General features: G+C 41.2%; 1 protein-coding gene across 1 annotated transcript in view; it reads right to left on the bottom strand.

The window, feature by feature from the left end:
• PCSK5 (proprotein convertase subtilisin/kexin type 5) overlaps positions 1–17,920 on the bottom strand; it is a 466,873-nt gene that overhangs the window by 103,604 nt on the left and 345,349 nt on the right. The window contains exons 22-24 of the mRNA XM_025360325.1: positions 14,451–14,587; positions 8,537–8,743; positions 7,051–7,119 (exon numbers count right to left, since the gene is read on the bottom strand). Of these exons, the coding sequence (XP_025216110.1) occupies positions 7,051–7,119; positions 8,537–8,743; positions 14,451–14,587 (413 nt within the window). The remainder of the gene's footprint in view (positions 1–7,050; positions 7,120–8,536; positions 8,744–14,450; positions 14,588–17,920) is intronic.

Below are 17,920 nucleotides of genomic sequence, written 5' to 3'. Positions count from 1 at the left end.
CTTGGGTCCATATACTAGGGGATGCAAAATAATGATTTCCTAATTCTTTCCTGAAATACATGACAGCTGAAATTTTTCTGTAAAGAAGAGCTTTCCCTTTTATTCTATTCCCCTCTCTTTTCCTTTTTCTTTGCTATTGATGCATGGATTTAAAATATTGAGTTGGAATTCTTTATCATCCATTTTTTAAAAATGCTCTAATTGTTCTACATTTGGCTAACGGGAGTCCATTCACACTACTTATTCTGTCATTTGTTATGAATATGTAATATATTTATCTGGTTCAAATCAAAACTAAAAAGATACAGCTAAAGGCTGGGTGCAGTAGATCACGCATGTAATCCTAGCACTTTGTGAGGCTGAGATGGAAGAATTGCTTGAGGCCAGGAGTTCAAGACCAGCCTGGTCAATATAGTGCGACCCCCAACTCTTAAAAAAAAATTAAACAAAAAAAAAGATTAAGGTTGGGCGCGGTGGCTCACACCTGTAATCCCAGCAATTTGGGAGGCCAGGGCGGGTGGATCACGAGGTCAGGAGTTCGAGACCAGCCTGGCCAACATGGTGAAAGCCCGTCTCTACTAAAAATACAAAAAATTAGTCAGGCATGGTGGCAGGCGCCTGCAATCCCAGCTATTCTGGTGGCTGAGGCAGGAGAATCACTTGAACCCAGGAGGCAGAGCTTGCAGTGAGCTGAGATCACGCCATTGCACTCCAGCCTGGGTGACAGGGCGAGACTCTGTCTTAAAAAAAAAAAAGGAAAAGATTAAAAAATAAAAAGATATAGCTGGAGAAGTCCTGCCCATCTCCTTTACCTTTCTCTATAGATAACCACTTTTATTAGTTTCTTAGTTATCTTTTTTCTCTTTGCAAAAGTAAATGAAAATGTAAATACACTCGCGCATTTTATATCACCATTTTCTTACCACAAAGGTAGCATACTATGTGCACTTTTTGTGCCTTGCCTTCCATGTAACAGCGTGCCATGAAATTACCATTAAGTTCTTCAGATCGTCTTTGCTGTTTTGGTAGCTGCAGAGTGCTCCATTGTGTGTATGTATCCCATTCACTCAACCAATCTTCCATGGACAGGCATTTAGGTTGTTTCTGATAGTTTACTACCACAAGTAATACCACAATAAATAGCATGGTGAATATGCTGTTTTGAATCTGTGGATGTATGTCCCCAGGGTAAATTCCTAGAAGGGGTGTTGTGGGGTCAAAAGGTAAATGCATATGGAGTTGTGTCATATTGCCGAATTTCCTTCAACAGCCATTGTACCATTTTGTCTTCCTACCAGGAGGCTATAACAGTGGTATTTGCTTTCCTACAACTTTGCCGATAGAACTAGTAAGCTTTTGAATTTTTGCCAGTCTGATAAATGAGAAATGGTATCTCACGGTAGTTTTTTTTTTGAGATGGAGTCTCGCTTTGTCGCCCAGCGTGGAGTGCAGTGGCGCAACCTCGGCTCACCGCAACTTCCGTCTCCTGGGTTCGAGCGATTCTCCTGCCTCAGCCTCCCAAGTAGTTAGGACTGCAGGTGCGGGCCATCATGTTCAGCTAATTTTTGTATTTTTAGTAGAGATGGAGGTTTCACCATGTTGGCCAGGATGGTCTCAAACTCCTGAATTCAAGTGATCTGCCCGCCTCGGCCTCCCGAAGTACAAAGTGCTGGGATTACAGGCGTGAGCCACCACACCGGGCCTCTCATAGTTTTAATTTGCATTTCCCATATAATGAACAAGCATCTTTTCTTATGCTTGAAGACCATTTGTTTCATGTGATTTTAAAAAACATCTCTCCTTCTGTCCTCATAATTTCCTGGCTATCACCTTAGATTTGGCTGCTTTATTTTATATCTGGATTTCTGAAATAGTCTTCTAGCTCGTTTATCTACTAAAGCCTCTCTCCCTTTAATTACCCTGAACACAGTTAACACAATAACCAACTTAACCTCTTAATACCCACTTCAAGACACACACTCTCCCACTTCTGTTTTTAAAAAACCTTCAATGATTCCCTTTTAGTCACAGAATACTTTTAACCTCATTAGTCTGTAATTCAAGATTTTGTTTTCAACCACTTCTCCAAACTTTTCTTTGCCTATTTCCTTATATTTCCTCATTCTTTCTGCAAAATTAGTATACCCGGTGTCTCAAAATCCATAGCAGAAGCCTTTTTTCCTGCTATTGTCCAAATATAAAGACCCTCTATAGTGCAGCTCTTCTCTCTTATCTAAATTCTACGTAAACGCTAATGTCCACCTCAACTCTCATCTTCTTAAAAGCCTTCTTTGAACACTTCAGTGCCCAGAGGTTCTCTTTTTTAAAAAAATCCTTTTGGTGCATATATTTGCCCCCTTATTTGGCACTGAATTTATATAGCCGCTTTTTTTTTTTTTTTTGCAATTTCTTAAAATTTTTAAATTTGGATATGTTTTATCCCAAGAGTGTAGACTGTGCTATTTCAATTGGCAAACACTAATACATTTTCATTATCTCTTTTTAAGTTAAAACAAGGGCACATTAACCACTATATTTATTGATGAGGTAGAAAAGTAAGAACATCTTATGTAATTTGATTAAAATCAATCACCAAGTCAATGCTATATAATCTAAGATGTCTGGATCTCAGGTTATAGTTAAGTGTCATAGCTATTGCTACATTCCCTAAATTAAAACAAACAAACAAAAAAGGTGCCTCAAAACGTTAGGTAAAAGTCACTCCATTTACTTCTGTCCTCAGTTATTGAAGAAATATAATTTAAAACTCTCAGATTTATCTTAGTAGTTAAAATTTCCATTCAAGATACTGGTTAGAAAGAGAAAGAATTGACAGCAAATATTCTTGGAACAAAATGGTATTATATAAAATGTTATCTATTTGTTTACAACTTGATAAAGAAGAGAAATTGAATCTCATCATTTCATCTCAAAGTATCTAATTCAACACTTTCCTCCAGATGAAACAATGATTTTTGGTCATGAGTTTAGTTTTCTGCCCCCTTTTTGGTAATCTTTTCTTGGAATGACAGATAGCTAGCTCCACCCAGGAAACAGATGAGATTCCAGTTAATATGGAACTTGAGGTTTTTTTCTTATTAGGTATAAAAGATAGATATTAATGTTCATTAAATAGCTGGAAAGGAATACAAAACTCAAAAAAAAATAGCAACCAAAAAACCCAGGATTTTTATTACTAATTATTTTATATAGCTAATTATTACATAATGTAGATAAAATGTCTCACAATGACAGATTTCACTTTTCTCTGACTCCCCTAGAGATGGTCTAGACCTGGCCCCGAGATGAATCTACATTATTAAAATGGAATAAAGTTAAGTTCTCTCCAAAGAATGATGTCCCTTCTCACAGGAAGGATCTTGGGGAAATCTATAGAAACGTATTCAGATTTTTCAAGTTTGCATTTATCTCTTTAAAATTATAAAACTTAATAAACCATGCTCTGATCAAAGCTTCCTTACAGTTCTAATAGTTCATGAAAAATCATTTTTTAATTTAATTAACTTATTTATTTAGAGAAAGGGTCTTGCTCTGTGGCCCAGGCTGGAGTGCAGTGGCATGAATACGGCTCACTACAGCCTTGACTTCCCAGGCTCAGGTGATCCTCCCACCTCAGTCTCCTGAGTGGCTGGGACCACAGGTGCATGTCACCACATTTGGCTAGTTTTTTGTATTTTATTGTAGAGACAGGGTTTCACCATGTTTCCCAGACTGGTCTCAAACTCCTGGGCTCAAGTGATCTGCCCACCTCGGCCTTCCAAAGTGTGGAATTATAGGCGTGAGCCATTGCACCTGGCCAAAATAATTTATTTTTGTATTGTATGGTTTATTTTTTCTTCTTCTTGGTTCATAAACAAAGTTTGATTAGGGAAAACAGCAAATCTAAGACCCTGGGTATCCTAAGTCATTCATCTCTGCTTTGAATTTGGGCAATTCTCAAATTCAATTCAACAAACATTCGTGCATTAATTGCGCATTTATTATGTCCTGTGCACTCTGCTAGTTCAGAGTATATAAGTCAAAGAGCTTGTTCTCAGGTAGTTTAGTGTCCAGGCAGAAAGGTGTATACATAGCAAATATTACACTAGTCACCTCTAAAACATAGTGTCACTGGCCTAACAAATAAAGGGAAACTAGAAAAGGGAGAATTTACTCTATTGGAGAGATCAAAAAAGGGTTCAGAAACAAGGTGACAATTGAGTTCAGCCAAGTCAATCCAAGAATAAACAAGGCCCAATAAATACATAGAGATATTATAAATTAAGGGACATTTTAGAATTTAAAATGAGAAATTAGAGGTATTTAGAATGCTCTTGCCACCCTTTCTGGTGGTGTCACTGCACTTTATACCTGTCTCTACTCTGGCAGCTTGTCTTCTAAGAGATTTCACTCCAGGTGTGTCACTTGGGACAGATCCTGCTATCCCTTATAGCAGGATCACAGCCATATCACCTGCGAAATTCTCACCACCAAGGCGAGCACTCAGCACACAGTAGACAAAGTTTCTTAAGTAATGAATGGACTGAAGAGCTTAATAGCACTTTGTAAAGTAAATCAAACTTTCTAATGTATCTCTTTTTGCAAGTTGAGTCTTTCGGATTTTGAGCCCCCAGAGGGTCAGTATCTGCCGCGGAGTCCATTTCCAGTGGCTTCCCCATGGTGTCATGTTTAGCTGGGTCAACTAAATGGAGGATGAGGCCAATACAGACCCCTAGTGACCGTGGTTTTCTTGTCACTGTTCCCACCTCCATGCTAAGATCCTCACTGATCCTGAAGGAGTTCACACACATTCATACATTCCTCTCAAGGTGTCTTGAAGCTATGGAAGGAACATCTTCTTTTCTCTACATGTATCTTGCTGGGTAGACTTGCCCCACTGTCATCACTGAGTAGAGCCAAGAGAGACCAAACCTCAGGTTTTAGGTTATACACAACCCCTCTCCAAGATGCACAAAGATGCTAATATGGGCACACAACACACAATGGCAAAGATGCCAGAGAAGACCACAGAAATTAGCTGGGGTGTGAAATTTAATGGGAAAATACATCTGAAATGGGCAAACAGTGAAATCAAGATAGTCCAAACATTCATCATTGCTCTGGGCAAACTCACCTTCTATCACTTCACATGAGACAGACACTAGAATTTGCTTATAGTTTTTTACTTCAGTACTCTTATTTATGCCTAGGTTTATTTTTTGCTTCCCAGGTAGTTAGCACTTTACCCTTAAATATCTGACTCTAAATTTTACCTTCTTCTTAAGTGTTTGTTAACTTTTTATGACATTTTATTATCCAGTAATATAAGCATCATATTATAGTGGAAGATAATGGGAGAATGATATTTAAGCTTCCAGAAACTGCATTTTCTAGTTACAGATATTATAGAAAATGTATCTTTTCCATTTAAGGCAAAGAGTGGTGGTGATAGCTACAATATAAATTATATAATTCATGTATAATATTTAAGTATTAATTTCAAATTAGCACAAAGAGAAGATTTAGAATATTCACAGCACAAAGAAAGGATAAATGTGTGAGGTGATGGATATACCAGTTATCCTGACTTGATCATCACACATCCTATGCAAATATCAAAGTATCACATGTATCCCATAAATATGTAAAACTATTATATATTAGTGAGAAAAAATTAAGAAAATCCATTGGGTAAGGCAAACAAAAAGTCTACTTTATTCTGGCACAATCTTACCCCTAGAAACTTCATGAGTGTTCTATAGAACAGCATTGGCCTCACTGGGCGGCTTGTCAGAAACACAAATTCTCAGGCCCACTTTAGACCAGTGAATCAGAATCTACATTTCAACAAACTCCCCAGGTGATTTGTGCCACACTGAAGTTTTAGAAGCATTAGTCAACCAATCCTAGGGCTCCATGAAGAGAAATTATTCCATGAACTTTTCAGATGAGTTTCCTTTCAAAGATCACACATGCTAATTATTTTCTATATGTTACCTAAACGTACATTAAGAAACAATCCTGGAATTCGGTAACCTCCCTATTTTTCATCTTATAGCCAATGCAGTGGTGCCATGTGTTATGAACTGTCTCCATCGCCTCCTGCAGGCATGTGAGAAGGGGAGAAAGAAGGAGCCACTGACTTGAATTTAAGAGTTATACATGAGAGAGACAAGTGCTTTGCATTGTATGATGAGGAATTCAACTCCGCTGTCACCACGATACTTTATTCTCTAAGGGTTGTCTTAGGCTCCAAGCAACAGAGTCATTTGTATTTTTATTTTTACTGTTTTGAGATGGAGTCTGGTGCTGTTGCCCAGGCTGGAGTGCAATGGCATGATCTCACCTCACTGCAACCTTCGCCACCCAGGTTCAAGCGATTCTACTGACTCAGCCCCCCGAATAGCTGGGATTACAGGCACCTGCCACCACACCCAGCTAATTTTTGTATTTTTAGTAGAGATGGGGTTTCACCATGTTGGACAGGCTGGTCTCGAACTCCTGACCTCAGGTGATCCACCCACCTTGGCCTCCCAAAGTGCTGGGATTATAGGCATGAGCCACCATGCCTGGCCCAACAGAGTCATTTTTATAAAGGAAAACCCCCATTCCTCTACCCACAAACTCTTGTGTTTTACATACCAAGTGAGTTAGAGGAATTAGGCATTTCTTTGCTTGAGTTTGTTCACTGTTAATCTTCCAAATGTGTCACTTTGAGAAGCTAAGGAGAGGCTGAGTCTCAGGCACCTGAAATGCGGTTGCTGGTCAGTAAGCCCCACCAATTTATTGACAACCAGAGGAAAAGGTGCCATGGTCTCCTTTTCTAAACTTGAGTTTCATAAAGACAAGAAACCCATTCATTGCTTCAAAAGCAAGTATTTCCTCACAGTGATCCTGTTTGTATTGAAGAGAGCCTACTTAAGACATTGATGGTGACACTGATGCTGACAGCAATGACAAGAATGCCTGCTGGGGCAATGACAAGATGGAGATGTGTGGAAAAGGACTCAGCCATTTCAACTCTTTAGGTGACAAAGGAAGAGGACATACCCAAGCTGCATCCCAGACATCCTTCTTCGCAAGGGACACATTCTTCATAGTCTGGGTCTTGGACTTCACCTACACAGAAAGAGAAGTGAAAAACACAACTCATTTCCATTGAGTGGAGACACGTGAATTGCTATAAAAATATGTTCTTGTGTAGCTTCTTTTAAAGTAAATCATAGAGCAATTATGAAGCCCAAAACCATCCTTGAGGATATATGTGGTTTCTACTTTTTAATCTCCTTCTATTAATTGAATAGATTAAATCAGCTTGATTGGGTACAAAGAGAACCAGGTTGGACCATATGCCATGCAGCTAGTTTTGAAGTCAAGCTTGGTGATTTTATTTATTAAAGAAACCAGTTTTACTTCTGGGAAAATGGAATTGGGTATGTAAATGAACAGGTTCCCTTCCTCTTTTTATCTGTCCTACTAAACACTTTTTAAAAAGTTTAAAACCTTTTACTACACTCAGAAACATTAAGGAGAGACAGAATTGAGTGTCTTAATTATTCTAAAAATGTCTTGGAGCTCTCTTCAGCACCAGACCAGGCATAATTCTCATACAGAGCAGAGCAATAACAGTCCGTGGCATTCTTACATAGAAGAGAACCGAAACTATAAGTGTTGTTTTTTAATTTCCTTCTTCCCATAAAAGATAAGAAATTGGGCAATAACAATAACACATACGATTCACAGACCATTTTAATATTTTCAAGTAGTTTTAGGCTGATCCTCACTGGCTTCTCAAAGCCACTCTGTCTTGATGCTCTGCTCTTCCTTTGACAGATGAAGACAACAAGGCATGGGCAAGTTAGGTGAGTTTTGCCCAGGGTCTCGTGTCTAGTAATTGGGAAGGAGAAAACTATTGACCCAGACTTTTGGATTCTAATCTTATTTTCTCTCCCCTATATCCTGTCCACAATCCCCCCACCTGCCAAGATCATTTTCTTTTCTTTTTTCTTTGTTTTTGAGATGGAGTCTTGCTCTGTCTCCCAGGTTGGAGTGCAGTGGCACGACCTCGGATCACTGCAAGCTCTGCCTTCTGGGTTGAAGCCATTCTCCTGCCTCAACCTCCTGTGAAGCTGGGATTATAGGCATGCAACACCATGCCTGGCTAATTTTTGTATGTTTAGTAGAGACAGAGTTTCACCATGTTCCCCAGGCTGGTCTCGAACTCCTGGCCTCAAGTGATCCACCTGCCTTGGCCTCCCAAAGTGCTGGGATTAAAGCACGAGCCACTGCACCTGGCCAATTTTCTATACACTTAGGTGCATTCCTACGATCTTGGATTATGTCTGGGGAAACCCAGAGAAAGGGTGTGTGAATAGAGAGAAAGTAACCTCTCTCCCCACTTGGGTATGGAGTCACCCAAAATCATCCCAAGTGCCGACACGCAAGCCAGGAAGGCAATTCAAGTCTCCAGGACATCCAGGGCGCAGACCCTCCTCCCGTGTTCTGGTGCTGGGCAAGGGCCTAGGAGTAGGCTTACCTTGTCCACACTCCAACTTCTGGCACGTGTGGTTGGTGGGCGCTATGAAGTAGCCCCTTGTGCATCTTGTGCACATGTGCATGTTGTGGCAAAGCTCACAGTTGTCTGGGCAGGGCAGGCAGGTATTCCCTTCAGTGGCATAGTGGCCCTCTGGGCAGCTCTCTCGACACTCTCCCTGGTATAGGAAGTACTCTCGGCCATAGTTGTCTGATCAGTTACAGGGGCAACGAGAAGAGGGATAATGTACCGAGTTAGCCATGAAGCTATTATAATGTAAGATATTATATTTAAAAAAGATGTAACTGAGTGCTTTCGTTCCTAGGGGCTGAGGGGTATAAAGATGGATTTAATGAAAAATGCAATAACTATATCCTTGTAGTTGAAAAGTTTTCCTTGCAGGGAATTATTTTCCAATATTTTATATATTTCAGTGAATAGCGACTACTATCTGGGATATCATTGCAAAACCATGCTCTGTGAATAACTACAATTCAAAATGTGTTTAACTTTCCCAAGGGCTCCTTTGGTATCTGTGAAATCTCTCAGACTTGGGGGGGGCTATAGAGATCCCATGAGAATAAACATATGCTTAATGATCGACACGTTTTATGAAAGTGCAATCTTTTAAAATGATTTTGAATTAGTATCGATCACATGCTTGCATTAACCATCTAAGGTATGAATTTCCTCAGAGTTGCCAATGCCCATAATGACGGGCTTATTGAAGCACTAGACCAAGCACACTTATTTGACTCTTTTACGTTCATTCCTGAATGTTCCTGACTTCTGTCAACATTGGATTCTATAAGGAAAGAACTGGCAGTGCCCACAGCATAACAGACCATGGGAATTTGTTCCTGGTGGGAATGGAGAAGCCTAACCAGTTACAAAGCATCACAATTAATTACAAAGGATTCTAATCAGTTACAAGTACAAAAACAACAATTAGGTGAATACTGACGCATCTAGAGGTTTCCTACTCCCACCCTCTTGGAGTTTTTGTGCTGAGTGTGCTCGGGGTATCTATCTTCTCTGAATCAGATTTCCCATATGTCCTTGCCTCTGAAGAGCAGCCGATCTGTGTTACTCAGAATAACCAGGGTCTAGGGTTCATTCATCATGTGATCTACCACATGGATATCCAAAATCATTGACCTTCAAGATGCAAGGCTGCTGAATTTGTGGATAAAGATAGCACTAAACCCATGTTGCAAGTGTGGAAACGGAAAGTCAGTCTAATGTTAAATGGACTCACATGAAATTGCCAACATTTGACTATTTTTTACCCGTGACCATGGCACTTTCACATCATTTATCATAATATTTCTTATTTATGCAAAGCCATAGTTGAAATGCGTTTTGTTTTTTTTTTGTTTTTCTTTGTTTGTTTGTTTTTGTTTCTTGAGACAGGGTCTCACTCTGTTGCCCAGGCTGGAGTGCAGTGGCATGATCTCAGCTTACTGCAACCTCTTCCTCCTGGGCCCAAGTGATCCTCCCACCTCAGTCTTTTTTTTTTTTTTTTGAGACGGAGTCTCGCTGTGTCACCCAGGCTGGAGTGCAGCGGCGCGATCTCGGCTCACTGCGAGCTCCGCCTCCCGGGTTTACGCCATTCTCCTGCCTCAGCCTCCGAGTAGCTGGGACTACAGGCGCCCGCCACCACGCCCGGCTAGTTTTTTGTATTTTTAGTAGAGACGGGGTTTCACCATGTTAGCCAGGATGGTCTCGATCTCCTGACCTCGTGATCCACCCGCCTCGGCCTCCCAAAGTGCTGGGATTACAGGGTTGAGCCACCGCGCCCGGCCCCACCTCAGTCTTTCAAGTAGCTAGAACTACAGGTGCATGCCACCATGCGCAGCTGGTTTTTTTTTTTTTTTGTATGTTTTGTAGAGATAGGGTTTCATCATGTTGCCCAGGCAGGTCTTGAACTCTTGCACTCAAGTGATCTGCCTGGCTTGGCCTCCCAAAGTTCTAGATGTGAGCCACCATGCCTGGCCTGAAATGCAATTTTTAAAACATGCTTTTGGATTATGGGCTCTCAGGCTACCTTTTTTGCTGATTATGATTTTGGTTCCCATAGGACCAAGAAAATAAAAATGGCTTCCACAGAGGTGGTGGAAGAAAATATTCTGCTGTTTCTAAATTAGACATGGAAGAGATTATCCTCTAAGGAAAGAAGAGGGTTTGGAAGGACTAATGTGCATTTGGTGATTCTATAGCTATTGATCAACATTGTGGAGCACAAAACTCTGATCTGGTGGAACCTGAAATCTCTAGAGACCACAAGAAGGTCATCCTTCCAAGTTATGTTCTCAGTCACTTTATGAAACCATAACCAATGCCATTTCCATCCACCATGACTCATTCAGAAAAAAAATCTTTTTTTCAGAGTTCCCCAATTTCTCTGGGGTAGGTAGGAAGATTTGAGGGAAAGCAGTGAGGAAATCTACCTCTTTTGCATCCCCTACGCCTTCACATGACATCAACTCAGGACCCAGATGCTTAGGGGGACTCTAAGGCTCTAAATATGTATTTGTGGAATGACTGAATGGAGTTAATTCATATTTGGCAATATTCAATTTTTCCCCTATATCCAACTGGATCATCAATCTTGAAAATTGGCAACAATGGGCCCAGATTTAGAAGGAAGTGTTCTTCAATCCCGTTTTTATTGTTTGGACATGGCTTTATTGAGGGGCCTCTTCAGCTGTTATAATTTGGGTTTAAAGAACAGAGATTTGAGGGGGTCTGAGTGTTTAAAATACATAGACCTGCAAAGGGAGGTCACTTAGATGCCTTGGTCATGACCAGCTTTTCCCACAGGTTTGGTCCAGGACTATGTCAAGATTTGGTCAGATTTTGAGTAGCCCTGCTCAATTAGTTATGGATGATAATTTAAATACCATGCATAAATTTTTGACTACTCGCCCAGGGTCTTCAAGTTTAAATTATTACAATAGTATGTAGACGAAGCTATTTCCAGTGGTAGAAGGGCTGATACTTTTGTTAGGCACCGAAAATTTTCCTGGGACAAGAGTTCAAATGGGATAATAGGGGACAAGAGTTTGGATTGGCTTTTGTTTATTCTGGAGAGTCATTCACTTTTACCAGAGCATTTCTTGGCAGCTGATTCTGTTAGGTGAGAAGGTGGACCAGCATGAAGATATTGGATGTCCATAGGAGAAAAGGAAGGGTGAGGGTTGAAGGCATGAGGTGAAAAGGACTGCTGGAAAGGATAAAAGAAAGGTGCGGGGATTCTGAAAATAAACTTGATGAAGTTGACTACCACATTTTGCTTGCTGTAGCTGTTGTGTGATTGATGGAACTTAGCTTTGGGTCCAGTTTGGTAGTGAATAAATCTGGAAGAGAATTGGAGTGAATCCTCAGCAATATAGCTGGAGATGTACACTTCCAAAAGGCATCATACATAAACCTTAGTGAAGTCACAATTAAACAAGGGACACAATCTCTACAAATTGGTGGGAGGGGCTTATGAAGATTGATGGGACCCCCTGGCTGGATGATTTTTAGCCTTTTATTAAAGCTTCCATTTATGGATATGGAACTTCTTCAATTAAATCATGCTTCTTCAGCACTGTCCCATCAAGGTCTCTGCTACATTTGCTTCACTAATGCTTCTTAAGGACATCACACTCTTAAGTAGGCAGAACTACCTCAGGGCTTGCTAAACAACAAGCCCTACCTCGAGGAAGCCGCCTCTGCTCATCACAGCTGGAAGTGATGCTGCTTCTCTGATCTGGCGTAGGATTTCTACCATACATTTGGTCTTCATCTACTATTTTCTTGTTTTGTAATATATGAGGACAAACCTCCTTGTTAGACTGTAACTCCTTGAAGGTGAGTATCTGCTATCATTTATCTCATTTTCTCTGGCATTCCATACACAGTAACTTGTAAATAGAAGGGATGCAATAAATGTTTAAGATAATGGATTAAGCACAATTTCAAACAGAAAAAAAAAAAAAACAAAAAAAACCGGAAGAAATGTCAGCTCATTTGTAGGTAGGTTGGTCCAAGTAACTGTAGAATGCTTAGAAGACTAGACATTTGTTTGGTATCTAAACTTCTTTCTAATTTTGTGCTATATATGGAGATGTGAACGTGATTTTGGATGCCATCTTATCCTTTCTCTTCTTCTTCTTTTTTTTTTGTTACAAATAAGAAGAGGCATAAAGAGGTAAAGTGACTGGTTTAGTACCTTCTCGTCAGTAACAAAGCCGGGACTTGAACCCACATTTTCTGACTGCTGGTCTTAACATTCCTTCCATTGAACCATTCATTCATTCATTCATTCAGTTACTTATTGTGAACCTTCCATATACCAGACACTGTGCTGGTGCTCAAAATACAGCAGAAACAAGGGAGAAACCATGCCATGCTCTTATGGGGCATACAAACGTATGGACCAAATAGACATCAAATGTGTTGAGGCTCGTGAAGGGGGAAGTGCAGCGTTCCCAGGTTGCTCCTGTGAAGGCCTAATCCAGGCAAGGAGGTTAGGGCAGCCCTCACTGAGGAAACGATGTTGAAACTAACATGGAATAGGAAGACATCAGCCAGACAACAAGCGGAAACATCTCAAATAAAATCTTAAGAGAAAGAGAAACTCAAATGCCCAAAAGAGTAAGCAGCTACAAACAATAACAGTAATGATAATAAAAATAATAATAGTTAATATTCTAAGTGCTCACCATGTGGCTAGCCTTGTTCTAAATGCTTTACTGTTTTATCTCATTTCATGTCATTTAATTTTCATAAAAACTCTTAAAGAAGTAAGCATTATCATCATCTTGTAGATGAGGAAGGAAACAGAATAAGGCAGTCTAGAGGTAAAATATGACAGATGTTTGTCTTATTTTGACACATGAAACACAAAGCAATAATTTTAATTTATACACAGAAATATGTGTTATCTCCTGATCTCCTGCAAATGCTTGGTACTCCTAATGTGTTCTTCATTTTTCTTGGTTTACTGCAAGAAAGACTAAAGATCAATAATTCTTTTCCACCAGAAAAATGATCTAAGGATGATGATGCTGGTAACTGACAGCCTCAGGATCAGTGAGACAACTGGGAATGGTGGGGACTGGGGAGAGATGGAGAGCAGCCTCTTTTGGACTCCAGGTAATGATTTGGGAAATGCAGGTCTGGTGGTGGATCTTTTGAATTTTCAATAGACATTAAACCCTCAAGTTTTTATCTGCAATGTCCCAGTTTTTAAATTTGGCTCAAATTTAAAAAGTAGTATATATATAAAAAAAAAATACGAATCTGGCCCACATGAGGTCAGTAGGGGACAGGCATATGAGTTGAGGCTGGAAAGGAGTCAAGAGTCAGAACGCAGAGAACCCTTGAGAGCATGAAATAGAATCCAATGGCAGCAGGAAACTTTTAGTGCAGGTAAATCTGGGACTCAAAGGTCACATTTGTAATCACTTGAAATGATGACCTTGCTCTGCTGAGCTCTAGCAACTTCTAAGTGGCATACCTCAGCTCCAAGAAGACTCACACACAGCCCCTAATACAATACTTTCCTTAAAGACAGAACGTGTCTGTCTTAATTCCCTAGCTTTTCACTTGTACTTCCACAAATCTTAGCTTCACTGTCTTATCTCATGTCTGACCTCATGCTTGTCTGTCCTTCTCTGGAAAGGCATCTCTTAGCTGCTTTCTCATCTTTTCAAGGGCACCGAGTCTACACCCAAATAAGGTGAACAAGCTTTTTGTGTCCTGACAACAAGCAGAAAGTTCAAGGTTGTCCAGGCGCTCCAGTGAACAGCTGTCTGATCTTAACCCTCAACCCCAAACACAAGGCTTTTGGGTCAAACCAAATGACGGCCATCAGGAGAGGAACAGGTTTGGGGTCAGGAAGACGGAGGAGCAGCTGTCCTCTCACCTGCTTCACAGGAGGTACAGTGGGTAGGGCCGCTTCCTTGGCATCTCTGGCAGGTGTGGTGGCATGGATGGCATTGGTTCTCAAATTCAAATTTCCATGAGGGACAGTTGGAAACACAGCGGCCATCATCAAGAATCCTAGAGGAAAAGCAGACTTTTAGAATTCACCAGGGTGGCTTTCCAGAGTGGCCCTAAGTATCAGAACATGTGGTTTTCATGTTTGCTGTACAGATTTGACTTCATTGTTCCAGAAACAAGGGGGATAACTGGGAGTGATCGTCTTAGAACATGTAAAATATTAGTCATGTTCCTATCCTTGGCCCAAGATTTGGACCTAACAGCCAGCATGCCAGAAACTGACTGGGAAAACAATCCCGAATCTGGTTCCAAACAAGCTAACTGGTGCCCACAGGGATTAAACCCATATTATAGGCCCCAACCAAACCCAGCCAACAGTCAGATGGAGTTTTCTAAACTTTCCATACACTCAGTGGGCCTCTGAGAGAGGCCTTGGAGAAAATGTTCTTCCTTTATCTATCAGCATGCTTATGCTTTGCAAGGGAAATGTCAGCTCCAAGGGCTCTTGACGAGTAGAACAAAACACTGCTTTGTAGCTCGGGTGCTACTTAGAAGCCCGGCCTGTGTATATTGCAAGTAATCAATGAACTCTGATTTTGAATGTCTTGTTTTGCAAGCATTTCCTGAGATATGGAGTACTGGAGTCTCTATTTTCTGACCATGAACACTTTCTGTGAAGACCTACAAAGGGCATTACTGATGAGTTAGTATATGGGCTTCTAAAACTTTGGTTTTATACATATACAATATATATCCTAATGTCATTGTTAATATTTTTATAGTTTTGCTTCATTATTCTTTGCGAACTAATCATAAGAGCAAATGTGATTAAGTAAACTGTATCCAAGTGTTCTGTTCAGAAAAATACAAAATGTTTATCAAATGCAAGAGTCAGATAGGTAATATGAATAGATGAAATGAGCTGGGGGCTGTACACCCAGAGTTCCTAATTTAGTGGGTCTTAAAGGGAGGCAGCTGAGAATTTGCATTTCTGACATTCCAGATGGTGCCAGTGCTGCTGGTCTGGTGAGCAGTCTTCGAGATCCGCTGCTCAGCGACAGTCTGGATTACTGTGGAATTCACTAAATGATTCCTGTGTAATACAGGTGACATCAAATTGGCATCTCTTACACTCCCTTAGAATAACAGTTATTGTGTCAATTGTGAGGTTCACTGAGTACACAGCATACACGTGCTCCCGTGAGCATAATGCTGCCATCCAGGCCTGGGACATCTGAGTGGGCCTGCGAAGACAGGGAAAGTTGTCTTTTTCTCTCTACTACTCCTCTCCACTTAAGCTGCACACCACATGAAAGGTCAGCTGTAGGCCTCAAGCAACTTGTTCCTGTATTGGCACTGGCTTGTTTAAAGTTCACTGTTTCCAGAGCTAGAACCAACCCTGAACTGAGGAGTGGGCCATTTCAATCCCAGGTTTAGAGGAAAGTTGGGTGGGGCAAGGCATCCTGAATAGTATGTCACCTGCAGTCTTCTATCTCATTCATTCCCACACACTGAAAGTCTGTGTCATTTGCATCTGTTTGGAGGCAGAATGGGATTCAAGCCAACAACCTGAGACAGAAGTCCACCTATGTCTTGGATTCCCAGGCCCTCATGTTCTGTTAACCATCCCCAGCACCACTGAATGAACAATCCTTCTGGCCCTCTGCAAAGCGTGAGTCCCAGTCCTAAACAGACACTCACATGCATCTGGCTGTCCATGTCAAAACAGATCCCCTGCACCATGGCGTAGAATGAGATGCCTGTGCTCCCAGCCCAGATTTTTAGCGGATGGCGCTAATGCCAAAGGGGAATATCCCAGCCCCACCCTGGCACCAGTTACTGAGCCAGAAGACTTTTCAAGGAATAGTCTGGATGTGGCTAATTTAATATGAACAAACAAAGAAAACTATAATCTTTCTATAAGAAAAACTGTGGAAGAGCTTTCTGAGGATTTTAAGCAAGAAAGCTATTTGATGTTCTGCTGAAAAGGAGAATGGGGCAAGTTTATTCTGAGGGTTTATTTTCTTGCTAAAATCAATTGAGAAAGGGATATGAAGTACATCATCATTTTATCTCTTATAGCAGTGGTCCCCAGCCTTTTTGGCAGTAGGGACTGTGATTTGGTTTGGCTGTGTCCCCACCCAAAATCTCATCTTGAATTGTAGTTCTCATAATCCCAAGTCATGGGAAGGACCCAGTGGGATGTAACTGAATCATGGGAGTGGTTATCTTCATGCTGTTCTCGTGATAGTGAGTGAGTTCTCACGAGATCTCATGGTTTTATAAGGGAATTTTTCCCCTTTGCTCAGCACTTCTCCTTCCTGCCACCCTGTGAAGGAGCCTTTCTTCCCCTTCGCCTTCTGTCATGATTGTAAGATTTCTGAGACCTTCCCAGCCATGCGGAACTATGAGCCAATTAAACCTCTTTTCTTTATAAATTACCCAGTCTCAGGTATATCTTCATAGCAGCATGAGAACAATCTAGTACAGACCAGTTTCATGGAAGGCAATTTTTCTACAAATGGGGATGTAGAGGATGGTTTTGGGATGATTCAAGTGCATTATATTTATTGTGCACTTCATTTCTATTATTATTACATTGTGATATGTAATGAAATAATTATGCAACTCACCATAATGTAGAATCAGTGGGAGCCCTGAGCTTGTTTTCCTGCAACTAGATGGTCTCATCTAGGGAATGATGGGAGGCAGTGACAGATCATCAGGCATTAGATTCTCATAATGAGTGTGCAACCTAGATTCCTCACATGTGCAGTGCACAATATGGTTCACACTCCTGTGAGAATCTAATGCTGCTGCTGATGTGACAGGAGGTTGAGTTCAGGCGGTAATGTGAGCAATGGGGAGTGGCTATGAATACAGACAAGGCTTCACTTGCTCACCTGCTGCTCACCTGCTGCTGTGCAGCCCAGCTCCTAATAGTCCATGAACCAATACCAGTTCATGGCCTGGAGTTTGGGAACCCATGTTTCATAAGATGAGATGACAGATTGGCTTGGGGGGAAATCATTTGTTTTGGGAGAAGTGATCTCTGATTAATGGGAACCACTAAAAACCACTCAGAAATAGGAGAAGAAGGCCGGGCGCGGTGGCTCAAGCCTGTAATCCCAGCACTTTGGGAGGCCGAGACGGGTGGATCACGAGGTCAGGAGATCGAGACCATCCTGGCTAACACGGTGAAACCCCGTCTCTACTAAAAAATACAAAAAACTAGCCGGGCGCGGTGGTGGGCGCCTGTAGTCCCAGCTACTCGGGAGGCTGAGGCAGGAGAATGGCGTAAACCTGGGAGGCGGAGCTTGCAGTGAGCTGAGGTCCGGCCACTGCACTCCAGCCTGGGCGGCAGAGCGAGACTCCGTCTCAAAAAAAAATAAA

This window comes from Theropithecus gelada, chromosome 15, assembly GCF_003255815.1.
Source record: "Theropithecus gelada isolate Dixy chromosome 15, Tgel_1.0, whole genome shotgun sequence".
Classification (NCBI taxonomy): Eukaryota; Metazoa; Chordata; class Mammalia; order Primates; family Cercopithecidae; genus Theropithecus; species Theropithecus gelada.
This window is presented reverse-complemented; position numbering and strand designations above follow the sequence as displayed.